The 23,004-nt window shown below is 52.2% G+C and overlaps 1 protein-coding gene across 9 annotated transcripts in view; it reads right to left on the reverse strand.

The window, feature by feature from the left end:
* Positions 1-2,970: 2,970 nt before the first annotated feature.
* Positions 2,971-23,004, reverse strand: part of ST3GAL4 (ST3 beta-galactoside alpha-2,3-sialyltransferase 4) — a 35,457-nt gene continuing 15,423 nt past the window's right edge. For 5 of the 9 annotated variants that reach the window (XM_045894715.3, XM_064577246.1, XM_045894713.3 and 2 more), the window contains 10 exons: positions 11,933-12,008; positions 11,548-11,632; positions 11,053-11,133; positions 9,867-9,964; positions 9,590-9,650; positions 8,955-9,050; positions 8,669-8,858; positions 7,828-7,977; positions 3,958-4,101; positions 2,971-3,652 (listed from right to left, as the gene is read on the reverse strand). In XM_045894715.3, the coding sequence (XP_045750671.1) occupies positions 3,566-3,652; positions 3,958-4,101; positions 7,828-7,977; positions 8,669-8,858; positions 8,955-9,050; positions 9,590-9,650; positions 9,867-9,964; positions 11,053-11,133; positions 11,548-11,632; positions 11,933-11,948 (1,008 nt within the window). In that variant the 5' untranslated portion in view covers positions 11,949-12,008 and the 3' untranslated portion in view covers positions 2,971-3,565. The remainder of the gene's footprint in view (positions 3,653-3,957; positions 4,102-7,827; positions 7,978-8,668; positions 8,859-8,954; positions 9,051-9,589; positions 9,651-9,866; positions 9,965-11,052; positions 11,134-11,547; positions 11,633-11,932; positions 12,009-23,004) is intronic. The other 4 variants (XM_064577244.1, XM_064577245.1, XM_045894711.3 and 1 more) reach the window with 4 other exon arrangements.

Below are 23,004 nucleotides of genomic sequence, written 5' to 3' on the forward strand. Positions count from 1 at the left end.
TCTTGTCTTGCCCAGCTAGGCGGTCGAGCTGGGGGTCCCTTCACTTCTCCGGGCCTCAGTTTCCCCCACTGTCCACACTGGGTGGAGCTCTCTTCCGCTCCCTCGCAGTCCAAGTCTGTTTCGCCCCGGCCTCTGCGGTGAAGTCAGCGGAGGTCACGTGAAGGAGCCAGCGGGAGGCAGAGGAGCCCCGGGCTACAGGGGCTGAGCAAACCCGGGTAGAAGGGGGCGGACCGCCCCCCCCAGCCCGCCCCGGGCGTCCTCTGCAGCCATCGCCAGGCCCTGAGCCGGTTGCCAGGGAGGCGCCGGCCTCGGACGAGGCGCGGCGCTGCGGTGAGCGCCCCAGAGGACTCCGGGTAGACTGCGGGAGGTCGCCACCCGTCCCCACCCGTCCCCACCCGCTTCCCACAGCCGTCAGCGCCAGCCCCGCGCCCGCGACGCATGCGCGCCCGGACCTCCGCCGCCGCCGCCGCTGGGGGCGGGGCAAACGGAGCGCCCTTGCTGCTGCGTGGCCCGCCGCCCGCGGGAGAGAAGCGCGCGTGCGCCTAATTAACACCCCTCAGGGACACCAGGGATTAGGTCGGGCTGTGCGCGCGCAGACCGTGGGGTTGGAAGAGGCCGTGAGCTCATCCTGGAGTCTAGACTGCTGGAGCGGTGGTTCTGGGTGCTTGTCAAAATTCCAAATTCCTGAGCCTCCTCCCCAGCGGCCTGGATGCGACCCAGGAATGCATTCTTAAATCACCCCCAGATAGTTCTGGTGTAAGTGGTCCTCATTGGCTGGACCACCCTCTCGTCTCAATGAATGTAGGAATCGGAGCTTAGACATGGAGAAATGACTGGCCCACGGTCATACAGAATGACGTGGCAGAGCCCGGTGTAGAGCCCAGATGTGTAGACTTGCACTCAAGTGCTTTCCCATAGTGTTCCCTACTTCCCCTCCTGCCTCATTTTCAGGGCACGTTTGTTTAATCAGTACCAGGCCGACTGGGAGGCAGTTCATTCCCATTGGTTGAGCTAACTGAAGAACGGCAGTCCCTTTCTCAGAACACCAAAGAACCCCAGCCAACGACTCCAAATCGAAGCTCTACTCCCCGCTCTGACGTTGGGCCAGTACTGACTCAATCTGTAATCTGCACTGGGGCTGGGGCACCCTGGAGAGAGCTGAGCCCACCCAAGGGAACAATGGCCAGTTTAGATATATATGCCCCCTCCCCATACACACTCTTTTTTTTTTTTTTAAGTTTTTTTTTTTTTCTTTGACAGAGAGAGAGACAGCGAGAGAGGAAACACAAGCCGGGGGAGTGGGAGAGGGAGAAGCAGGCTCCCCGCGTAGCAGGGAGCCCAATGCGGGGCTCAATCCCAGGACCCTGGGATCATGACCCGAGCCGAAGGCAGACGCCTAACGACTGAGCCACCCAGGCGCCCCCCCATACACACTCTTATCAGTATGTACTTGTGAAAGACTGCATAAGGCATCAGAGGCATAACCCAACAAGAATGTAAAATGCTCCCGTGTCTCTATGCATGTGTGTGGAGTTTAGGGGGGCGGGGTGGAGGGGGGAATCTGACCCATCCCTGTGTGCTGGATTCTGGCTCAAGTTTAGGCATGTTCAGTAAGAGACAGTGGCCCCAGTCCAGGACAGCTGGATCATATGTGCTGACAGCCACTTTCAATGGCCCTGGATGGGGAAATGGACACTCCCTTGCATACCCTCACGAGAAGCTGCTGGGGAAGCCTTAGAGATAAGCAGAGCTAAGATCCCGGCACACGTTCACACTCCTGTTGGAGTCAACAAGTTGCCCCCCACCCCACCCCGCCACCACCCAGGTTAAAGCCTGGGAGACAAAGCTTGCCCGAGTAGAGGGGAGAGGGCAAGGGGCTGCAGAGGCTGCGGCCCTATTTGCTTTCGGAATCCCCCTCTCCCCTGGGGGGAAGGCAGTTGGCAAAGTAATGCCACCAGGCTTCTGAGAGAGTAGGCAATTCTATTCCCAGCGATACTCCTCAGGACTGTTCTGTGGCACGAGGCTGGGTGTTCTCAAGGCTACTCCCACACTCGGCCCAGAAGTGTGTCATCTTCCTCTGCTTCTCCCAGATCTCTGCCCCTCTTTATCTGTCCTGTCCCAGTCTCGCAGTCTCAAAACCTCAAGGCTGCAACTCTTTCTGAGAAAGCCAGGAATGCAGCTGTGAGTCCCATTCCCTGTGGGGGAGCTCCAGCTCTCCCTCCTGGCTCCAGATGTAAAGGAACAGCTGTGGAGGTGGCAAGATGCCCGGCTGGCAGCTAAGCAGGCCTGGGAAGATGGAGAACAAAACGGGGAGATACAGGCAAATGGCAGGGCTCTCATAATTCTAGAAACCCACGGAAAACAGCATTTTGTCCCCTGGCCCAGCAACTGGCTGGATAGGCTTTGCCAAATCCCTCAGACGCTGCCCAAACCCTGCCCATCCCAATCCTGGCAGCCTGGGCCACTAGGCAGGACCTTCTGTAAACTCCATTTTATGATTACCACTTAATCTGAGAAAGGAAACTTGGCTTCCTTTGTCTTACTCCACCCCATCCTCAAACCCACACCTCCCAGCATGAGGTTTTAGAAAAGAAAGGCTTGAGAGGGAGCGGGGAGAGGAGGAGAGGGTTCTGCCATTCCCATCTGGCATCCTCCTGCCTCTCCCTACCTCTGAGAAGTAAACCAGGATGTAGAATGCCAGGCTGAGTGTCCAGCAGAAGCCTGCTCTGGGCGCCACCTGCTCTCCTGCTTCACCAGGGTGACAATGAATGACTTGGCACCAAGCACTGTACCCAGTAATTATTTCCTGAATGACCATGGCCTCCTCTGGGTCCCACAGGGTCCCAGAGACACTGCTGGTCTTTAACCAGCCTGTCTAGTGCTGGGGGCTGGGGGGGGGGGACACTGTTGTGACTCACTTGCCCCCTCCATGTCCTCCCCAACCTAAAGGACACAGGGTATCACAACTGCTTCCATTTTAGGAAAAATAGTTTAATGTTAGGTTTCAAACCTCTTTTCTAGATGAGGTCCCATTCTCCGTGGAACCCCCATCCCACTGCTCTTCCCAAGCCTGCTGGGAGGTAGCAGCCCCTCTCTGGAGGGCACTCACCCGCTCCAGACGCCCCTGCCCTCCTGGGAGGCCTGCTCTGGGTCTAGGCTGTAGTGGACCCAGCACTTCTGTGTTTTTATCGAAAGTGGGCAGAACACTGTATTTTGCCCCCTTTTCCGATGCCATGGGACCAGCCCGTGGCACATTCCTACCCTTTAATTAAATAGCCCATTAAATAAGCTCCCGGCACTGGTGGAGAGGGGGTGCCACAGCATAAACCCTGCACCTCAGACGGCCTCCCGCCACCCGGGGGCCTCCACCCTGACCGGATCTGGCCGCCGCGAGAGCCACCAGGGGCAGGGCCCCGTCTCAGGCCCGGCCAGTACCAGGACCCCTCTGCACACAGGGGAGGGAGAGTCCAAGCAGGTCATGCTGGCACCAGGCACCCCCACAGCCATGGATAGGGCCGCTCAGGTGGCAGAGCGGGCAGACTGATGGGTACAGCTCCTGCCCGAGTCAGAAGAACGTGAGGTTCTTGACTGCTCCCATCTCCAGCATCCGCTTGATGGCCAGGGCCTCCTGGGAGACATTGTGGCCTGACCCCTGTGGAGACAGCCAAGGAAGCAAACTGAGGGACTCCCAGGGACCTCCCCGGCGCAAGAAGGTCTCTCTGGTGCTCCCCACAGCCCCGCCCTCCTGGGGGCTCCCTTCCCTGGGCTGGCTCCCGGAAGGAAGGAAGGAAGGACCTGTGTGGCCAGAGACAGCGGACTCAGGCCGGGAGCCCAGGGGTCTGGGTTCCACCCTCCGAGTGACCTCACCACGAGCTGCCTCTGGGCCCCTGGCACCACTCTCACTCACCCAGTGTCCCCAGCTCCGCCCCAGCCAGCTCGGGAGCAGGGGCCACTTACCGCCATTGACTTGAGTGTGATCTGTTCGTAGTAGTGAATGGTCTGCTTCCTGTTGTGGGCATCTGGGTAGCCAAAGCCGGCGATGTGCACCAGGTCGCAGAGGTGGAGGGCCAGTGTGATGGCCAGCAGGCCGGTGGTGGGCTTCTGAGGGACAAGGGGTGGGGAAGGTATTAGAGGGAGCCCTGCTCCTGTCACAGCCTTCTAGGCCAGCAATTTGCAACACCTTTTTTTTTTTTTTTAAGATTTTATTTATTAATTTGACAGCGAGAGACACGGCAAGAGAGGGAACACAAGCAGGGGGAGTGGGAGAGGGAGAAGCAGACTCCCCGTGGAGCAGGGAGCCCAATGCAGGGCTCGATCCCAGGGCCCCGGGACCATGACCCGAGCCAAAGGCAGACGCCCAACGACTGAGCCACCCAGGCGCCCCTGCAACAGACTTTCTTTTCCACGGAAATGTTCTTCATCTGGGCAGTCTACACCGCAGTCATGAGCCACATGCGGCTACCAGGCATGGGAGTGGGGCTGGAACTGAATCTTTCACTTTATTTAATTTTATACTTAATTAATTTAATTGACTTAAATTTGAATTTAAATAGCCACAGGTAGCTCAGGGCTACCAGACTGGGTAGGATAGCCCAACACAGCTCGGGGAGGGTTTGGGCCTTGAGGCATGATGACGGCAATCAGGATGACAGTGACAATGGTAATTATCGTCATCATCTATTACCTTTTGAGCACTGTGTGCCAGACCCTATGTTAAGTATTTACCCCGTATAATACGTGAGTGCCTCCGATCCTCACAAAAACACTTTGAGGTAGACGCTATCATGGCCCCATTTTACAGATAGGGAAACAGGCTTAGGACTCTTCGCTCAAGGAATGTAAAGGTTCTGCTCTCTGCTTTGGAAAACCTCCCCTCTTTCAGAAAACCTGGGGACTCTCTCACTCATGGGCTGTGTGCCTCTTTTTGAGGGTGGGCTCTCCCGTTCCATAAAGCAGGGATAGCAATACTGTTCCCACCCACCGTATGGGCTGCTATGGGGGCAGGGGGAGACATACCTTCTCCATCCCTAATTCAGCCACGGGGATGGGCAACCTGATACTCTAACCTCACAGACCTTGCCTTCCTCAGCTTCAACAACCTGCCTTCCTGACTGCTTCGGCTGCCCACTCCCATTTAGGAGCCGCTCCCTGGTCCTTGTCGGCCCAGGTTTTTCCCAATGTCCCTTCTGAGCTCTTCTGTCATTTCATCTGTCCCTTCCTGCCAGGGCCTTCTGTTTCCCTCCTGTTGCTTTGACCACCACTATGTTATCTTCTCCAGTCCACACCTTTGCCGAACCACATTTCCATGGCCTGCTAGCCAGCTCTGCCTGGTCACGGGCTCCTGAAACCTGCCAGACTCCCCTCTCCCCCTGTATTCCCTATACTAGTTAAGCATGTTACCACCCAGCCAGCTGTCTAAGCTGGAAACCAAGAATTGTGATAAATCTCTCAACTTCACCTGTAAAATAAATGGTGTAGCAGGAGGTCCCTAAGAATGACCCTTGAGTGCATGTGGAACCTACAAATCTGAGACCTAGTACATTACAGTCTGTTGCCCAACAGGTGCCCTTGGCCATAAGATAGAGAGATCATCCTGGTGGGCTTGACCTACTTACCCGAGCTTTTGCATCTGGGTCTAGAGGTCAGTCATGGAGGAAGTCAGGGGTGGGAAGCCCAAGAAGAATTTATCATGCCGTTGCTGGCTGGAAGGTCGAGGGGGCTGTATTGCAAGAAACCCGCAGCATCTCTAAGAGCTGAGGGTATCAAGGCTGAAAGCCAGCAAAGGAAATGGGACCTCAGTCCTGGAACCACAAGGAACTGAATCCCTCTGACAAGAAGGACCCTGGAAGCGTGTCCCCCCACCCCAACCCCACTCCAGCCTCCAGATAAGAACTCAGCCATGCCCTGCTGGACTTCCGACTGCCAGAACTATGAGTCCATCCATAGGTATTGCTTTAAGCCACTCAACTGTGGTGATTTGTTAGGCAGGCAGCAATGGGAAACCGCTACATCAAGGGCATCTCTTCCTTTTCCCCTCCCACGGCCAGAAGCTGGATTCTGGTCCTTCCCCCTCTGCCACACACCCCATCAGGGGCATAAAACGCCTCCTCTCTGCTCCCCTCAACTTCACTTGTGCTAGAACTCAGTGCTAGAGGGGCTGGTTGGTCTTGCCAAAGGAAATACCTTTTTCCCAAGTCTCTGTATGATGGGCCCCATGACCCCTCAAAGGCCCAACTCCAAGACCACCTCCTCTGGGTGGGTAGGGGGCCTCCCAGCCAGCCCCACACAGAGGTCTGCCCCTCCTCCCAGCTCCTACAGCATTTGGAACAACTCTCTACTGGGGCATTCTGCCACTCCATGTTGCAACCTGTATGTTTATTCTGCTAGACTGAGTGTCCTTAGGGCAAGGTGATGTCTTACTCCCCAAGCATGCAAATGTGGGGCCTGGGACTGAGCAGCCACAAAAGGATGCTTTCAACATATGAAGCTGAATCGTAGTAGATATTCAGTGAAGAATAAGATTCTTGATGCAAAATTTGGCAAATACAGTGAGCATCCACTGTGTACCAATCTCTGCGATAGGCATGTTACATAATTATGTTTTTAAATTCTACAAGGGCCGGGCGCCTGGGTGGCTCAGTCGGTTGAGCGACTGCCTTCGGCTCAGGTCATGATCCCAGGGTCCTGGGATCGAGTCCCACATCGGACTCCCTGCTCAGCGGGGAGTCTGCTTCTCCCTCTGATCCTCCCCCCTCTCATGCTCTCTCTCTGTCTCATTCTCTCTCTCAAATAAATAAATAAAATCTTTAAAAAAAAAAAAAAAAGAAAGAAACTGGAGGAAAGGCGGGGCGCCTGGGTGGCTCAGTTGGTTAAGCGACTGCCTTCAGCTCAGGTCATGATCTCAGGGTCCTGGGATCGAGTCCCACATCGGGCTCCCTGCTCTGCGGGGAGCCTGCTTCTCCCTCTCCCATTCCCCCGCTTGTGTTCCCTCTCTCGCTGTGTCTCTCTCTGTCAAATAAATAAATAAAATCTTAAAAAAAAAAAAAAATTCTACAAGGGCCTTAAAAGGTCAGTACTAACACTATCCCCACCATACAGATAAAAAAAACCATGGCTGCAAGTGGCCGATCTGCCCAAGGCTACGGGGTAAGCAGGACAGCCGGGTCCTGGCTATGTTTGCTAGTTACCTCTGACAACTATCCCACACAGCCTCTCTGGGGGCTCAAAAGGCACGTGTGGAAGTCCTTGGAAAGGTACGAGCTGGTAGCTAAAGCCCACCAGCTGAAACAAAAACCATAGCTTGCAAAACTGTACCATGACTCCCCAAACTGACATATCACACCAAAGCAGGACACACAAGACAAACTGAAGCTCGAGCTCCTTTTAACTCATTCTGACTAATCTGTTCCAAGATGAGATCACAGATGAAGTGACCCTAATAGCAACTGCAGAAACCCCAGTCATTCAAAAGTCAAGGCCACAGACTGTTCCAGCAACTCCCTAGTTCATAAATTCTGACCATGCCTGCCAAAGCCTCTAACTCTGGCCGCAAGCCCTATAAAAACCCCCCGCCAACTTCCTGCTGCGCAGGTGCTCCCACGGTTCTCAAAAGTACACACCCATCCTTCCGGCAGCCAAATAAACCAGACTGAATACCAGGGAGTGCAGGAAGGTGCGGTCAAGAGGCTGTCCCAGGTGCTGTTCAAATGCAGACTGCTGTCTCAGTTGTTACTTTCCCCTCTCCTGGGGTCCTCCAGGGCTTCCCAAGCCTCTAGAAACGTCCCACCCCAGAAACTAGAAACTCCCCTGCCCGCGGCCCACCATCACCTGCACCTGCTTAATCTTGCGTGGCTGTTGCATCGGCAGGCTCAGCAGTTTGTCAGCTGCAATCTCCATGAAGAAAGGATTGAGAATCCGAACCTGCCTGGGGTTGACGTCCCAGATGAGGGGAGGCTGCTTCCAGAAGCCCTTTCGCACCTGCGGGGCACAGGATTGGAAGGGAGATATGAGGGTGTGCGAAGACCTGTTTCTCAAGTCCAGCCTGGTGGTCCTGAGCCAGCAGATGGGGTCCACGTGATGGCGGAGGCCCCCAGGAATGCAGGGTTGCGAGGGGGAGGTGGAGGCTAGGCCCGCACCCAAGAAGGGAAGGACGACCAGAGAGGAGTGGGGAGAGAGAGGTGGGAGGGCCCTGCTCAGGCTGTGAGAGTATGGGGTCCCCCCACTGCCCGCTTCCAAAGATATTCAAGCAGGTGGAAGCGGCTTAAGTGTGGGGCTGCGTGAACACTTGGCGAAAATGCTAGATGGGACCCTTCAGCATCTGACTCAATGAGAGAAAGACACAGTGGACACGACCCGGGAGGACAGATCTCTCGTTCTAACCCAGCCCCCGTCTGGAAATGACTACTGACCAGCTCCTCTGCTCCCAGGTTCCTCACCAGCAAACACATATCCTGGCAGCTTCCCTGGCCCAGGCAGCCTCAGGCTTGGGGTGCCCCCCGACTCCCTTGCTGCGGCGGCTTCTCAGAAGCCCCACAGAACACGGAGTTCACGCCTTACCCTTGTGGGCTCTTTAGGACCACAGGGCCGACGTTGTGGAGCGTGCGGTCCTGAGACGGGCAGGGTCCCCTCCCTGAGGCCTGAGCCCTCCCCTCCCCGAGTCCCCACCCACCCTCTTCTTATCACTCAGGATGGTCTCAATCCAGTGGAAGTCCATTGCCTTGAAAGCTACCAGGACGAGGAGTGTGTCTGGGTCGTTCTCCACTTTGGGGTTGAAGTGGGCTGACTCGGGGTAGAAGAGACGCATGGTGGTCTTAGAGCCCACGTCCCCCTCGTAGCCGGCCACTGGTGCGTTGTTCAATCTGAAAGGCGGGGAGGAGGATGTCCGTCACCCCGAGCCCCCCGGGCCGGTCGACAGTCACTCCCAAACAGAAGGGATGAGGGTCGGTCCTACCGACCTGATGACCACGTCGTACTTGTTGATGGCGTCTCCCAGCGAGCTGTTGCGCAGCCGGTGCCCATTCCCCACCACCACGCAGCGGCGACACTTGAGGCTGCCGTGGGGAGAGGGGGATCAGCCCCAGGAGCCATCCCCGCTCCTGCCCCACTTAACTCCTGCCCTGGGTCTGCCCGCGGGCCTGGCCCCGGATTCCCTCCCAGGCCGCCTCAGCCCCCGACCCCCCAGGGCCCAGGCATCTCCAAGGGTCCTGCTTACGGTCCTGCGGACTCCACGGCCCTGGGCTTTAAGGCGAGAGGGGACCGAGCAGAGCATGGAAGACGGAGGAGGGGAGGAGGGAGGGCTCCCGGTGGGGACCAATAAGAAAGCCCGTTTCAAAGCCCCCTCGCCTGGTGCCCAGGCCCGCCTGGTGCCACGGCAATACCCTGCCTGCTAGGGCACCCGGATGCCCAGGCTCAGTTGCCGTGGACACCGGCGTCCCTGCCTCCCCGGGAGACAGGCAGGCTGGGAAGAAGGGTCAAATTGGCCGCAGGGGAGCAGAGATAGGAAGGCTCGCTGGGAGGTGCTGGCCCATGACTGTCACGTAGAGGCAGGAGGGAGAGGGCGCTCAGCCTCAGGGCAGGACTGTCTCCTTACCTCTGGATGCTCTCTGGAATGGAGTAGCTGGTGATGGCTAGAACCCGGAGAAGCAGGTCTTCTACGAAAAGACACAGATTGGGAGGGGCCCATGATAACAGCTAGCTTTCCAAAGGCTGCCAACTTTCCCTCCGCTGCTCCTCAGAGCCTCCACTGCCCCCGCTCCTCCCCTGACCCCACATCAGAGCCTGGCTCAGAACGTGGGTACTGGGACCACGGGCAGCAAAGAACAAGAAGCAGTGTGGCCGAGGGGAGCCCACCATCCGGCCACTCTTACCACTCCCTTTGGTCCCGTAGGGCAGCTCATAGGCAGATGGCGTCTTGACCCAGAAATAATCCTTCAGCTGCAGGAAGATGGGCTGATCTCGGGAGTAGCTGCACAGAGGTGAGAGCAGGGCGGGGATGAGAAAGGAATTCATCTTCAGAGAAAGACAAGTATCATATGACCTCCCTGATATGAGTAATTTAAGAAACACGACAGAGGATCATAGGGGAAGGGAGGAAAAAATGAAACAAGATGAAACTAAAGACGGGGCGCCTAGGTGGCTCAGTCGTTAAGCAGCTGCCTTTGGCTCAGGTCATGATCCCAGGGTCCTGGGATGGAACCCCGCATCGGGCTCCTGGCTCAGCAGGGAGCCTGCTTCTCCCTCTGCTTCTGCCTCTCCCCCTGCTCATGCTCTCTATCTCTGTGTCTCAAATGAATAAATAAAATCTTTAAAAATAAATAAATAAATAAATAAATAAACCAAAAACTAATGATGTACCATATGGTGACTAACATAACATAATAAAATATAATTAATAAAAAAAGTAAAGTAAAATTAAAAAATTAAAAAAAAAAAAGGGATTAATCTTGAAGAAGCCAGAATCAGGGTCGGATCAGGCCCCTGACTAATAGTATATATAGCATATATAATATATAATGTAATTATATAATATTTAATACTATAATAATATATCATATATATTATGTATTTACATATAATATATATTATATATTTATATATTTAAGATATATACTATATATTTTAAATATATAATACATATTTCTTTACATACTTATAACATATAATAATAAAATAAATAACAAAATATTATATATTATGTATATTATATCTAATATAGAATAACATTGTATATAATAAATATATTACTTATATGAAATAATATATAATAATATAATATTTTGGGCCCTTGCAACCTCCAACTCAATATATAAATTATATTTATATATTGTATGATCTTGTATATAATAATATAATATTACATATTATATTATATTACACATACATACATATGTTCAAGCGCCTCTCTTCCCCTCACGGGCTCACCTAACACATGTCCACTAATACGTTTCCTTCCATCTAAGCCAGCACTGAGGCCCCTACCCTGTGAAACTCCCCATCCACCTCACCCCGTGCCCTGCCCCCATGCCCTGCCTCACCTCAGCCTCAAGTACTTACTTGCCAAACAGCTTAGAGGCCTTCCTCTCTGCCTCACCCTGGAAGCACGGCTCCTTCTTCTCTGGGATGGGAAAATAAAAACTAGAGACAGAAAAGGAGAGGAGGCAGGGGCTCCAGTCAGACCTCTCAGGGCCCAGGGGTCAGCATCCCAGGCAGCCTCAATCTTCTCCCATGACATTGGTCCCAAGGTCCCAGAGAGTGATGTGCAGGGTAGAATCATCTCAACCCGTTTGCTCTGAGACCAACTCATTGCAGATCCGGCTCTCCTTTCTCCTGAGCTCCCTGGGTGAGGACCCTGGGGAGGCATCACAGACCCTACCCCTAAACCCACTGCCTAACCCTCCCGGAAGGATTTCATGCTAACAGCTGAAGGGAGGGGTCATACCCTGGCCCTCTGAACCCTCCTGGCCCCACTAGGTTCGCCACCCCATGACCCTCCATCCCTGAGCCCATTCCTGAGAAGAACCGATGGAAGGACAAGGAAGCTGGACTCACAGCTCAATGTACCTGTCTTCTCGGGAGATGGAATACCACACCATGACGACCAGGACCAGAGCCAACATGGCCAGGAGCTTCCAGCCTGCAGGGCACATGCACAGAGGAGCTAGACAGAGACAGGCAGGGACAGCCCCAGTGCACCGACCCTGTTTTGGGCCCCTGCAACCTCCAACTCTAGCAGACCCGGCCCCTGGCTCTCGCCCAGCCAGAGTTTTCTAGCACTGGGGTTGGGCCTGTGTTTCTACTGTCCTTCAAGATGGAGAGAGGGCCCCTTGGCTATCTGCATGTGCCTCCAGAACCCCCAGGGGGTTGCAGGATGATGCTGAAGACTGCTTCTGGGGGCCCATCCTTCAGGGTGGGAGAGCCCTGGGACAACACTCACGGGACTTGCTGATCATGTTTCTCAGCAGGTAGCAGGGTTCCTGGGGAGAGCTGTCATCCCGGCTGCCTCGGGCCACCTAGGAGGTTAGGAGTCACAGGTGTGAGGTCAGCTCTGGAAACCTACCTAGATACTAGAGCAGGACACACCCACAGCCTGCCTTCCCTGCTCCAGAAGGCACAGAGCTGCTTCCAGCGTGGCCATCCAGAGAGCGGACATCCTCCTAATCCCTCAAAGACAGCATCAGGGGTCCAGGGGGGGCAAGGGAACCCAAGTCCCACTCCTCAAACGTGAGGTCCCACGCCAGACTGGCCTACTCCAGCTTCTCTGGCGTGGTTTCTCTGTCCCCTTCCTCAGTTTGACCTGGGAAGGGCCAGCTCCAGGAGGCAGATGGGAACCTCAACCCACGTTTTATTTTATTTTTTTAAAGATTTTTTTAAATTTATTTATTTGACAGAGAGATAGCACAAGTAGGCAGAGCGGCAGGCAGAGGGAAAGGGAGAAGCAGGCTCTCTGCTGAGCAGGGAGCCTGATGCGGGGCTCGATCCCAGGACCCCAGGATCATGACCCGAGCCGAAGGCAGCCGCTTAACCGACTGAGCCACCCAGGCGCCCCTCAACCCACCTTTTACATGGAAGTGAACAGTACAAGGGTGTGATCTGTATTTTATGCAGCTGAGGTTTATCTATTCTCCGCCATCCAAAGCAGTCCCTTAGTTCTGGCTCCCACCCACCTCTCCATCCTCAGTCTCCCACTACTCCAGCCAAACGCATCCACTCAGGCCAGGCACTGGGGGGAAGGTGGGCTATGGGATGGTCCTCCAGCCCTTCTAGACTCTGGCTAAATGAAAACAGTGTCCAAGCCCTCATCGTCCCAGCACTGGAGGAAGCTCCGTGAAGGCAAGTCTTTGAATGGGAGCGCAGGGAGGAGGGAGGGTCCGGTTGGTCAGAGGAGATGGGAGACCCTCTGGGGTAAGGGCGAAGCCGGCATGGCAAGGACAGGGCTCTGGAAGGGGGTCATCTGTTATATGCACATAAGCAAAGAGGTCCCTACACACAAACTCAGCCAGGGCCACGCTGCAGAGACACGGGGGAAGGAATTCAGGCAGCTTGCACACAACACCAAGAGGTGTGGGACGCCAGGCACCATTTTTGTCATCCGTGCAGTGTTCCCCAGTCACCTGAATAAGAAGAGTTACCCTGGACCGCTTCCTGAAAACACAGATTCGAGGGCTCCTCCCAGGGATTGCTAAATCAGACGGGGCGGAATCTGGGACAGGCATTTTCACAAACAGCCCAGGTGATTCTTATGATCCTCGTGGAAAGGGAGGGAAGCTCTAGTGTTTGTGCTCTCTCAGGGCGACCTGGAAAACCTCACATTATTTCTTCAGGGCAGGAGACAGCATCAGGATGAGAGCTGGTTTTTGTTAGAAATCATAAATCAATTATCCTGAACTTTGTCCTATGACGGAGTCAATGTTCTGCCCCCAGGCTCCGCTCTGAGCCCATAAACACCAAAGAATGAGAGTCTTGGGAGGGGGCGGGATGAGGGGTAGGGACCAAGCCAGACACCCCCAGGAGAGTCAGGAGCACCCATCCCCAAACCCCAGTAGGGATGGAGGATGACCCTATCCAGTAAAGAAAAGTTCTGGATTTGTAGTTAGAAGATGCCAACGAAAGCCACGGTTCTAGTAACTTCCCTGGTCACTCCTCCGAAAGTGGTATGTCTTCTTCCATACCTACCTACAGCCACTGCCAATTCATTCCTTACCCCTGCACGGTCCAGAGCACTTTTCCTGATCTCTACCGAGCTTAGTTACTTACTTGCTTGCTTTCTGTCTGTCTTCCCCACTGGAAGATGAGCTCTGTGAGGGTAGCAATGCGGTCTGTCTTGTTCCCAGCATCCAGCACACTGCCCAGCACATAGCCAGCGCCCAGGAAGTACTGATGAATAGCTCCTTGGGTTACCTTGGGAGTTACTTCTCCCTCTCTGACCCTCAGTTTCTTTGGTTGTAAAACTGGGAAGTTAGCCTAATAGATGCTTACAGCTCAAAATACATTTATCAGATCAGCACCACGGGCATCACTAGGGATCTTATTAGAAATGCATAATCTCGGGGTGCATGGGTGGCTCAGTCAGTTGAGCGTCCGACTCTTGATTTCTGCTCAGGTCATGATTTCAGGGTCATGAGATGGAGCCCCGTGTCAGGCTCTGCACTCGGTGGGGAGTCTGCTTGGAGAGTCTCTCCCTCTATCCTCCCCGCCCCCCCGCCTGTGCTCTCTCTTTCTCAAATGGATAAATAAATCTTAAAAAAAAAAAAGAAATGCATGATCTCAGGCCCCTCTACACAGACAAAATCAGGATCTGCATTTGAATAAGATCACCTGATGAATCATATGCACATTCAAGTCTGAGAAACACTGGTTCAGGTGGATGTTTTTGACCTTGACTGAACAGGAGAATCACCTGGGTGCTAAAAATTTTTAAAAATAAGAAATAATTAAGAGCGTCTGGGTCCCACACCTAGGAATTCTGACTTGATGTGTCTGGCCCAGCACCGGAATTTGCGCAAACACCGCAGGATGGACACCACCACATAGAGCGAGCTCCACAGTAACTGAAAGACACAGACTCGGGCACCCTCCAGGCCCCACCTGGGTGGAGGAGACCTTTGGCAATGGGCGTGAACAGAGCTGACTGGCCCAGATCCCGAGCAACAAGACAACTAGCCCTCTTGACCTCTTCCCCAGAAAGCGTGCCTGGGTATGTCTTTGTTCCCAAGCGGTGCTGGTGTGTGCGAAGCAGACCGCCTAGGCTTAGAGCTTGCTCCAAGACCCCCAATCAGGGATTTCACCAGCCCAGCCTCTCCCCTTGCTGGGCCAAGCCAAGGCCAGAGCCCAGCAGCCACGGACATTCGGGGAGCCCAAGCCTCGGGGCGACCCCCAGCCTTCCCCCAGCCGCTGGCTGCCCCGCATTATTGACCAGGCCGTCAGGGTGCGAATGGCCACAGGCAGAGTCACAGGGGAGTACCTGGGCGCGAGAGCAGGGCTCCGCTCCACTCATGTCCCACGCGCAGCAGCGCCGCCTGCCACCAACCACCAGGGAGACCAGCTCACCCAACACATTAGGCCACGCTGACCCTGGGGCAGGGCGTCCGCATGCTCTCAGGTGATCTGCCAAATCCACAGTGTCCCTCGCTGACCTGAGGCTGTGACACTGCCCCAGACCTCGCTGAAGGGCAGAACGCGGGGCGCAGGGGGAAGAATTAACCCCCCATCCCCGTAAGCAGCCGCCACGCCTCATGCTGTAAGGACACTCATAGCCTCACACGCAGCAAGTACCCAGCAGCTACCTGCTGGAGCGAGAGGAACAGAATGCATATCCGCCCAAGGGCACAACATGATGCCAGGTGCCTCAGAGCCCTGGGGCCCATCAGAGGGATAAGGCTGAGTGTCCCTGAGCAGGGGCCTGGGAAGACCAATGCGGGCGGAAGCAGAGTCTCCATTCTTATTGGTTCAGAGACCTTGAGCAAGTCACATAATCGATGTCACCATCCCTTCGGTTCTGTAGGGAAAAATCTAGAGCTGCCTGCCTGCCCCGACTAGACTCAACCACCCCTCCCATTCCCTCCTAATCCCTCCACCTGGACACCGATCCCCGGCTCCCCTCCCCAGTACCCTTCGATCAGGGATCCCCTTCTGCCCTGTCTCTTCCCGCTCTCTCCGCTTCACTCCTCTCGAATAAACAGACTTCAATCTCCCTCCTCCTCAGACAAAACAAAGCCCCTCTCTGCCTCTACGTCCTCCTCCAGTTACCACCGCACGTCCACCCTTACCTCCAGAGCCAGCCCTCTGCATCTGTGCTATATCCACTCACGCCTTTACTGGACACCACCCCTGGCTCCCACCCCCATTTTCATACAGAAACAGCTCCTCCTCCTGACCCACCAGCAGCCTCCTGTCAAGCCCGAGGAAGGTCTATTTTCCCTCTTCCTCCTCCTCTGAGACTGACACTGTCAGCAGATGCCTCCTTCTTGGCTTCTGGGTCAGGACTCTCCTGGTTTCCCTCCTACCTTGGAGACTGCTCTGTCACTCCCTTTAAAGGCTGGCCTTCTCCAGGGATCTGTGCTTGAACTTTTGCCCTCCCGCCTCTTTTTTTTTTTTATGTTATGTTAATCACCATACATTATTAGTTTTAGATATAGTGCTCCATGATTCATTGTTTGCATATAACCCCCAGTGCTCCATGCAATATGTGCCCTCCTTAATACCCAACACCAGGCTAATCCATCCTCCCACCCCCCTCCCCTCTAGAACCCTCAGTTTGTTTCTCAGAGTCCATCGTCTCTCATGGTTCGTCTCCCCCTCCGATTTCCCCCCCTTCATTCTTCCCCTCCTGCTATCTTCTTCTTCTTCTTCTTTTTTTTTTTTAACATATAATGTATTATTTGCTTCAGAGATACAGATCTGATTCAACAGTCTTGCACAATTCACAGCACTTACCAGAAGCACATACCCTCCCCAGTGCCTATCACCCAGTCACCCCATCCCTCCCACCCCACCCTCCACTCCAGCAACCCTCAGTTTCTTTCCTGAGATTAACAATTCCTCATATCAGTGAGGTCATATGATACATGTCTTTCTCTGACTGACTTATTTCACTCAGCATAACACCCTCCAGTTCCATCCATGTCGTTGCAAATGGCAAGATTTCATTCCTTTTGATGGCTGCATAACATTCCATTGTGTGTGTGTATATATATATATATATGTATATATATATATATACACACCACATCTTCTTTATCCATTCATCTGTCGATGGACATCTGGGCTCTTTTTTTTTTTTTCTTAAAGATTTTATTTATTTATTTGAGATAGAGAGAATGAGAGAGAGAGAGCACATGAGAGGGGGGAGGGTCAGAGGGAGAAGCAGGCTCCCCGCCGAGCAGGGAGCCCGATGCGGGACTCGATCCCGGGACTCCAGGATCATGACCTGAGCCGAAGGCAGTCGCTTAACCAACTGAGCCACTCAGGCGCCCCGGACATCTGGGCTCTTTCCACAGCTTGGCTATTGTGGACATTGCTGCTATAAACATCGGGGTGCACGTACCCCTTCGGATCCCTACATTTGTATCTTTGGGGTAAATACCCAGTAGTGCAATTGCTGGATCATAGGGTGGCTCTATTTTCAACTTTTTGAGGAACCTCCATACTGTTTTCCAGAGTGGCTGCACCAGCTTGCATTCCCACCAACAGTGTAGGAGGGTTCCCCTTTCTCCGCATCCCCGCCAACATCTGTCGTTTCCCGACTTGTTAATTTTAGCCATTCTGACTGGTGTGAGGTGATATCTCACTGAGGTTTTGATTTGGATTTCCCTAATGCCGAGCGATATTGAGCACTTTTTCATGTGTCTGTTGGCCATTTGGATGTCTTCTTTGGAAAAAGGTCTGTTCATGTCTTCTGCCCATTTCTTGATTGGATCATTTGTTCTTTGGGTGTTGAGTTTAAGAAGTTCTTTATAGATTTTGGATACTAGCCCTTTATCTGATATGTCATTTGCAAATATCTTCTCCCATTCTGTCGGTTATCTTTTGGTTTTGTTGACTGTTTCTTTTGCTGTGCAAAAGCTTTTTATCTTGATGAGGTCCCAATAGTTCATTTTTGCCCTTCCGTCCCTTGCCTTTGGCGATGTTTCTAGGAAGAAGTTGCTTCGGCTGAGGTTGAAGAGGTTGCTGCCTGTGTTCTCCTTTAGGATTTTCATGGACTCCTGTCTCACATTTAGGTCTTTCAACCATTTTGAGTCTATTTTTGTGTGTGGTGTAAGGAAATGGTCCAGTTTCATTCTTCTGCATGTGGCTGTCCAATTTTCCCAACACCATTTGTTGAGGAGACTTTTTTTTTTTTCCATTGGACATTCTTTCCTGCTTTGTCAAAGATTAGTTGACCATAGAGTTGAGGGTCCATTTCTGGGCTCTCTATTCTGTTCCATTGATCTATGTGTCTGTTTTTGTGCCAGTACCATACTGTCTTGATGATGACAGCTTTGTAATAGAGCTGGGAGTCTGGAATTGTGATGCTGCCAGCTTTGCTTTTCTTTTTCAACATTCCTCTGGCTATTTGAGGTCTTTTCTGGTTCCATATAAAGTTTAGGATTATTTGTTCCATTTCTTTGAAAAAAGTTGATGGTATTTTGATGGGAATTGCATTGAATGTGTAGATTGCTCTAGGTAGCATTGACATCTTCACAATATTTGTTCTTCCAATCCGTGAGCATGGAACATTTTTCCATTTCTTTGTGTCTTCCTCAACTTCTTTCATGAGTATTTTATAGTTTTCTGAGTACAGATCCTTTGCCTCTTTGGTTAGATTTATTCCTAGGTATCTTATGGTTTTGGGTGCAACTGTAAAAGGGATCGACCCCTTAATTTCTTTCTTCTGTCTTGTTGGTGTATAGGAATGCCACTGATTTCTGTGCATTGATTTTATATCCTGCCACTTTACTGAATTCCTGTATGAGTTCTAGCAGTTTTGGGGTGGAGTCTTTGGGGTTTTCCACATAAAGTATCATATCATCTGCAAAGAGTGAGAGTTTGACTTCTTCTTTGCCGATTTGGATACCTTTGATTTCTTTTTGTTGTCTGATTGCTGTGGCTAGGACTTCTAGGACTATGTTGAATAGCAGTGGTGATAGTGGGCATCCCTGCCGTGTTCCTGACCTTAGGGGGAAAGCTCTCAGTTTTTCCCCATTGAGAATGATATTCTCTGTGGGTTTTTCATAGATGGCTTTTATGATATTGAGGTATGTACCCTCTATGCCTATACTCTGAAGAGTTTTGATCAAGAAAGGATGCTGTACTTTGTCAAATGCTTTTTCTGCATCTGTTGAGAGGATCATATGGTTCTTGTTCTTTCTTTTATTAATGTATTGTATCACATTGATTGATTTGTGGATGTTGAACCAACCTTGCAGCCCAGGGATAAATCCCACTTGGTCGTGGTGAATAATCCTTTTAATGTACTGTTGGATCCTATTGGGGCTAGTATTTTGGTGAGAATTTTTGCATCCGTGTTCGTCAACCTCCTGCCTATTTTTATAGGACAAGTTCATTCATTTTCAGAGGTCTGCCCATGGCTCCTACCCTGATGATTCAGACCCTTCAGTTCCTCCCCAGATCCCATCCTAGTATTTCTGGTTGCCTGTGGCACAGCCTACCTGGATGATCATTAACTCTTCAAACTTAATACGTCCGAAACTAGACACATTTCTCCCACTCCACCCTTCCACCCCGGTCCCCACAGGATCATAAACTCAGTCTTCCAACATCTGCCCCTCCTCACACCACCCCTACTAAACAGTTACTAAACTCAATTGTTTCTACCCCATTTCCTCATTCCAACCAGTGCTCACTGAGCTCCTACTGAATGCTTGGCATTGTCAGAGGCACTGGGGAGGTAAGCTTTACAAAACTCAGTCATAAAGACTGAGTTTATGGGGGGCCTGGGTGGCTCAGTTGTTAAGCGTCTGCCTTCGGCTCAGGTCATGGTCCCAGGGTCCTGGGATCGAGCCCCAGATTGGGCTCCCTGCTCAGCGGGAAGCCTGCTTCTCTCTCTCCCACTCCCCCTGATTGTGTTCCCTCTCTCGCTGTGTCTCTGTCAAATAAATAAATAAAATCTTTAAAAAAAAAAAAAAAAGACTGAGTTTATGATCCTGTGGGGTCATAATGACCCCTCAGCTGAGGGGTGCCTGGCTGGCTCAGTAGGAGGAGCATGAAACTCGATCTCAGGGTTGTGAGTTCGAGCCCCATGTTGGGTATTAACGATTACAAATAAGATAAAATAAAATAAAATAAAACCCAGATGCAGCATGAAGGCCACATGGTCTAGAGCCTCTGAAACACTTTATTTTTTTAAAGATTTTATTTATTAATTTGATAGAGGGAGAGGGAGTGAGAGAGCACAAGCAGGGTGAAGAGCAGAAGAGAAGCAGACCCCTCTGCTGAGCAGGGAGCCTGACGTGGGGCTCAATCCCAGGACCTTGGGATCATGACCTGAGCCGAAGGCAGACGCTTAACCTACCGAGCCACCCAAGTGCCCCTCAGAAACACTTTAGAATACAGTCCTCTATCTCCTCTTCTTGAGACACATTGAGTCTAGACCCCATTTCAATTCACCTGCTTCCTAATTCATCTCTTTGTCACAAGTCTTTCCCCATTCAACCCTTCTTTGGAACTACCAACGTGGTATGCTTCCAAGAAATAATTTGGATCAAACCACCCTCCTGCCTCAATTTCTCCCCATTCCTTAAATGAAAAGCCAAAGCTCCTTAGTGGCAATCAGGACCCTTCACCCTTGGGCCATAGGTGCTGAAGGCGCACCTCCTACCCTATTCCCAAGCAAGCCAGAGGAGCTGCCTTTCCCCCTCCCCTCTTCCCACCTCTGCAGCAGGATACCCTGAGCCCCTCCCCTGCACAAAGACAACCTCACTCCAGCATCAGCTCAAAGGGCTCTTCCTCTATGAAGTCTTTTCCAACATTTCTAAGCAACCGATGTTTTTCTTCCCCCAAAATATTGTTTATAACTTGCTTCTGGCACTTAACAGGTAATATAATTTCATATTATATAATTACTGCTTTTCATGTCTTGCCCACTATCTTATGGCCTCTGAAACTGGAGGCTTATTTATACCAAGAGTCTATCAGAGTACATGGATCGCACAAGATGCTTTACCACATAATATCATTTTATGTTATATTAATATATGTTTTGTATCTGGCCCATGAGACTATGACCTCTGTTGTCTGGGAGACTTCTTTATATTTTCAGACTCTATTATAGAGTTCAGAAGGTGGCAGATGTTTTGTAAACATCTGACACACAAGTAATGAGATGAGATTAAACATGTATTACATCCCTTATTAATCACTAAAATGTACAGTGCACTTACCATGTGGGATACCAGGAGGATCCCCACCCCATTGCCATTGCTTTGGGGACCAGATAAGTCACTGCTGTGGGGGGCTCTCTGTGCACCATGGAATGTTTAGCAGTATCTTTGACCCCTACCCACTAGATGCCAGTAGGAACCCCAGGCCCCGGTTGTGACAACCAAATTGTCTCCAGACATTACCAAATGCTGAGAACTACTCTGCTAGACACTTTTAAGGGCTGTCCAAGTATGATCTCAACCCTGTGAGTTAAACACGATCACGACCTCCGTTGTAGAGACAGGGACACAGTGTATAAGAAGGGTCAGCAACTTCCTAGGGATGTTGAGCTAGTGAGGACAAGACTGGGACTCAGGCTGCTTAGCTCCAGAGCCCACATGCCTGACCCCTAAGCCCCTACTGCCTCAATAGCCCTCCTGTGAAGGAATGGCTCCCTACACTCCACGATCCCTTGAATGTCCACCTGCGGCCCTTAGGGCAAATAAAGGAAGTCAGCCCTCTATCAGATTCAAGTCCTTCGAATATTTACAACAGCTACAAAGAGCCTCCCGTGCTCCTTCTCTGGCAGCTTCCTCATGGGACACAGTCTCTACCCACTGCTGTAGCCCGGGGCTCCTCTAGAAGCCCTCCAGCATGCTTCAGATGCATGCAACTGTAGCTACAGGATTAGTACTGCCTTCCATCTGGACACCAGACTTCCAGGAATGCTGGCTAAGGCTGCGCTCACTTATCACATCACACCCCTGGCACGAGACTCAAATCCTTCAGCTGGTAAGCCAGGCCTCCTGGACCCTGAACTTGGGTGGCTACCCTGTCCAACCGAAGAGAAGGACTGTATGACACCTGTTTACGCACACTTCCCCTTAGGACTTTAGGGTCATGTCTCCTCCTGTCAAGATGCGTGAATCTCAGCGGTGCCAGCTGGCCCCAGCGGTTCCTCCCAGCTCGGAGTCTGCTGCTAATATTCCAGAGAGCACTCGAGCTGCACTGTGAAGTTAATGCAGCTAATATAATCGCTAGGTAAGGCAAGATGACGATACAGGCCACTGGGGTCATGGAGGGCTATAACCTACTTTAATCGCTCAATCTTGGGTGGAGATGGCCAGCTAATGGCAATTCTCCAGAACAGATCAGTCACCTACATCACTTCTCAGCTCAAAAACCCTCCACGGGCTCCTGTGTACTCAGAGAGACTGAGGCTTGATATCTCTTCATTCATTTCTTTATTCACCTTCATTACCTGCCATCAAAAATTCCATGCACACCCAACATTTTGGATCCCCCTCCCGGGCTTGTAAAGATTTTTTTGTTGTTTTGTTCGCTGCCGCACCACCGATGTCTAGAATAGCGACTGGCTCTCCATACAAATTCACTGAATTAATAAATGGGTCTATGCGTCAGGGACGTCGTTGGAGCAAGAGAGGAAGAGGCAGTAACAGTGAGTCTGATACTCCGGCCCAACCCCTGGCTGGACACAGCATGCCCAGTGGGGAGGGAGGCCTGCCTTGGCCCCAGCTCACGTGAGACAGCAGAAGGCTGAGTAATCGGCCAACCGCCTCAAGGCCCATGAGTGGGCAGATGCGGCGGTCTGTCTGGCCGTCCAAGCTTGGAGGGAAAGGGGCCTGAGAGGTTTCCCACGGAAGCACAGAAGGTTCTCTGTTCCCCACCCTTGGGGTCCACAGGCTGCCCCGCCATCAGACACCCTGACCAGCCCAGCACTGCAGCCTCCTGGATAGAAACGCTGTACCATCCACTTCATCAGCTGCCAGTCACAAGACACCAGAGGAAACCACTTGAAAATCCTACTTCTGGTGTTGGTCCGGGGAGGGGGGCGGGTAGAGGCTTTGAATTCCATTCTCCGGGTGAGAAAGCTGAAGCTGTGTGACCGGGTAGAGAACCAACCAGTATGGACTCAGAGCTAGGATAAGAAAAGGAAAAATCTGGTGGGGCTGCGGACCTGCCGCAGGGTCCCAGGCAGGCGCTTTGGGGCAGGCTTCCCTCCCCAGACCTCCCAGCCAGGAGCCACTGAATTTGGCCCCAGGGAGCCAAAGCTAAAGGCACGACCAGGGCTGGGGCTTGAATTCAGGTCACCACCAACATGGCCAGTCCCCTCCCTCCTCTGGCCTC

The sequence above is a fragment of the Mirounga angustirostris genome, unplaced genomic scaffold (genome assembly GCF_029215605.1).
Source record: "Mirounga angustirostris isolate CCGP_5_RB_7025 unplaced genomic scaffold, mMirAng1.0.hap1 SCAF_13, whole genome shotgun sequence".
In the NCBI taxonomy this organism is placed as follows: domain Eukaryota; kingdom Metazoa; phylum Chordata; class Mammalia; order Carnivora; family Phocidae; genus Mirounga; species Mirounga angustirostris.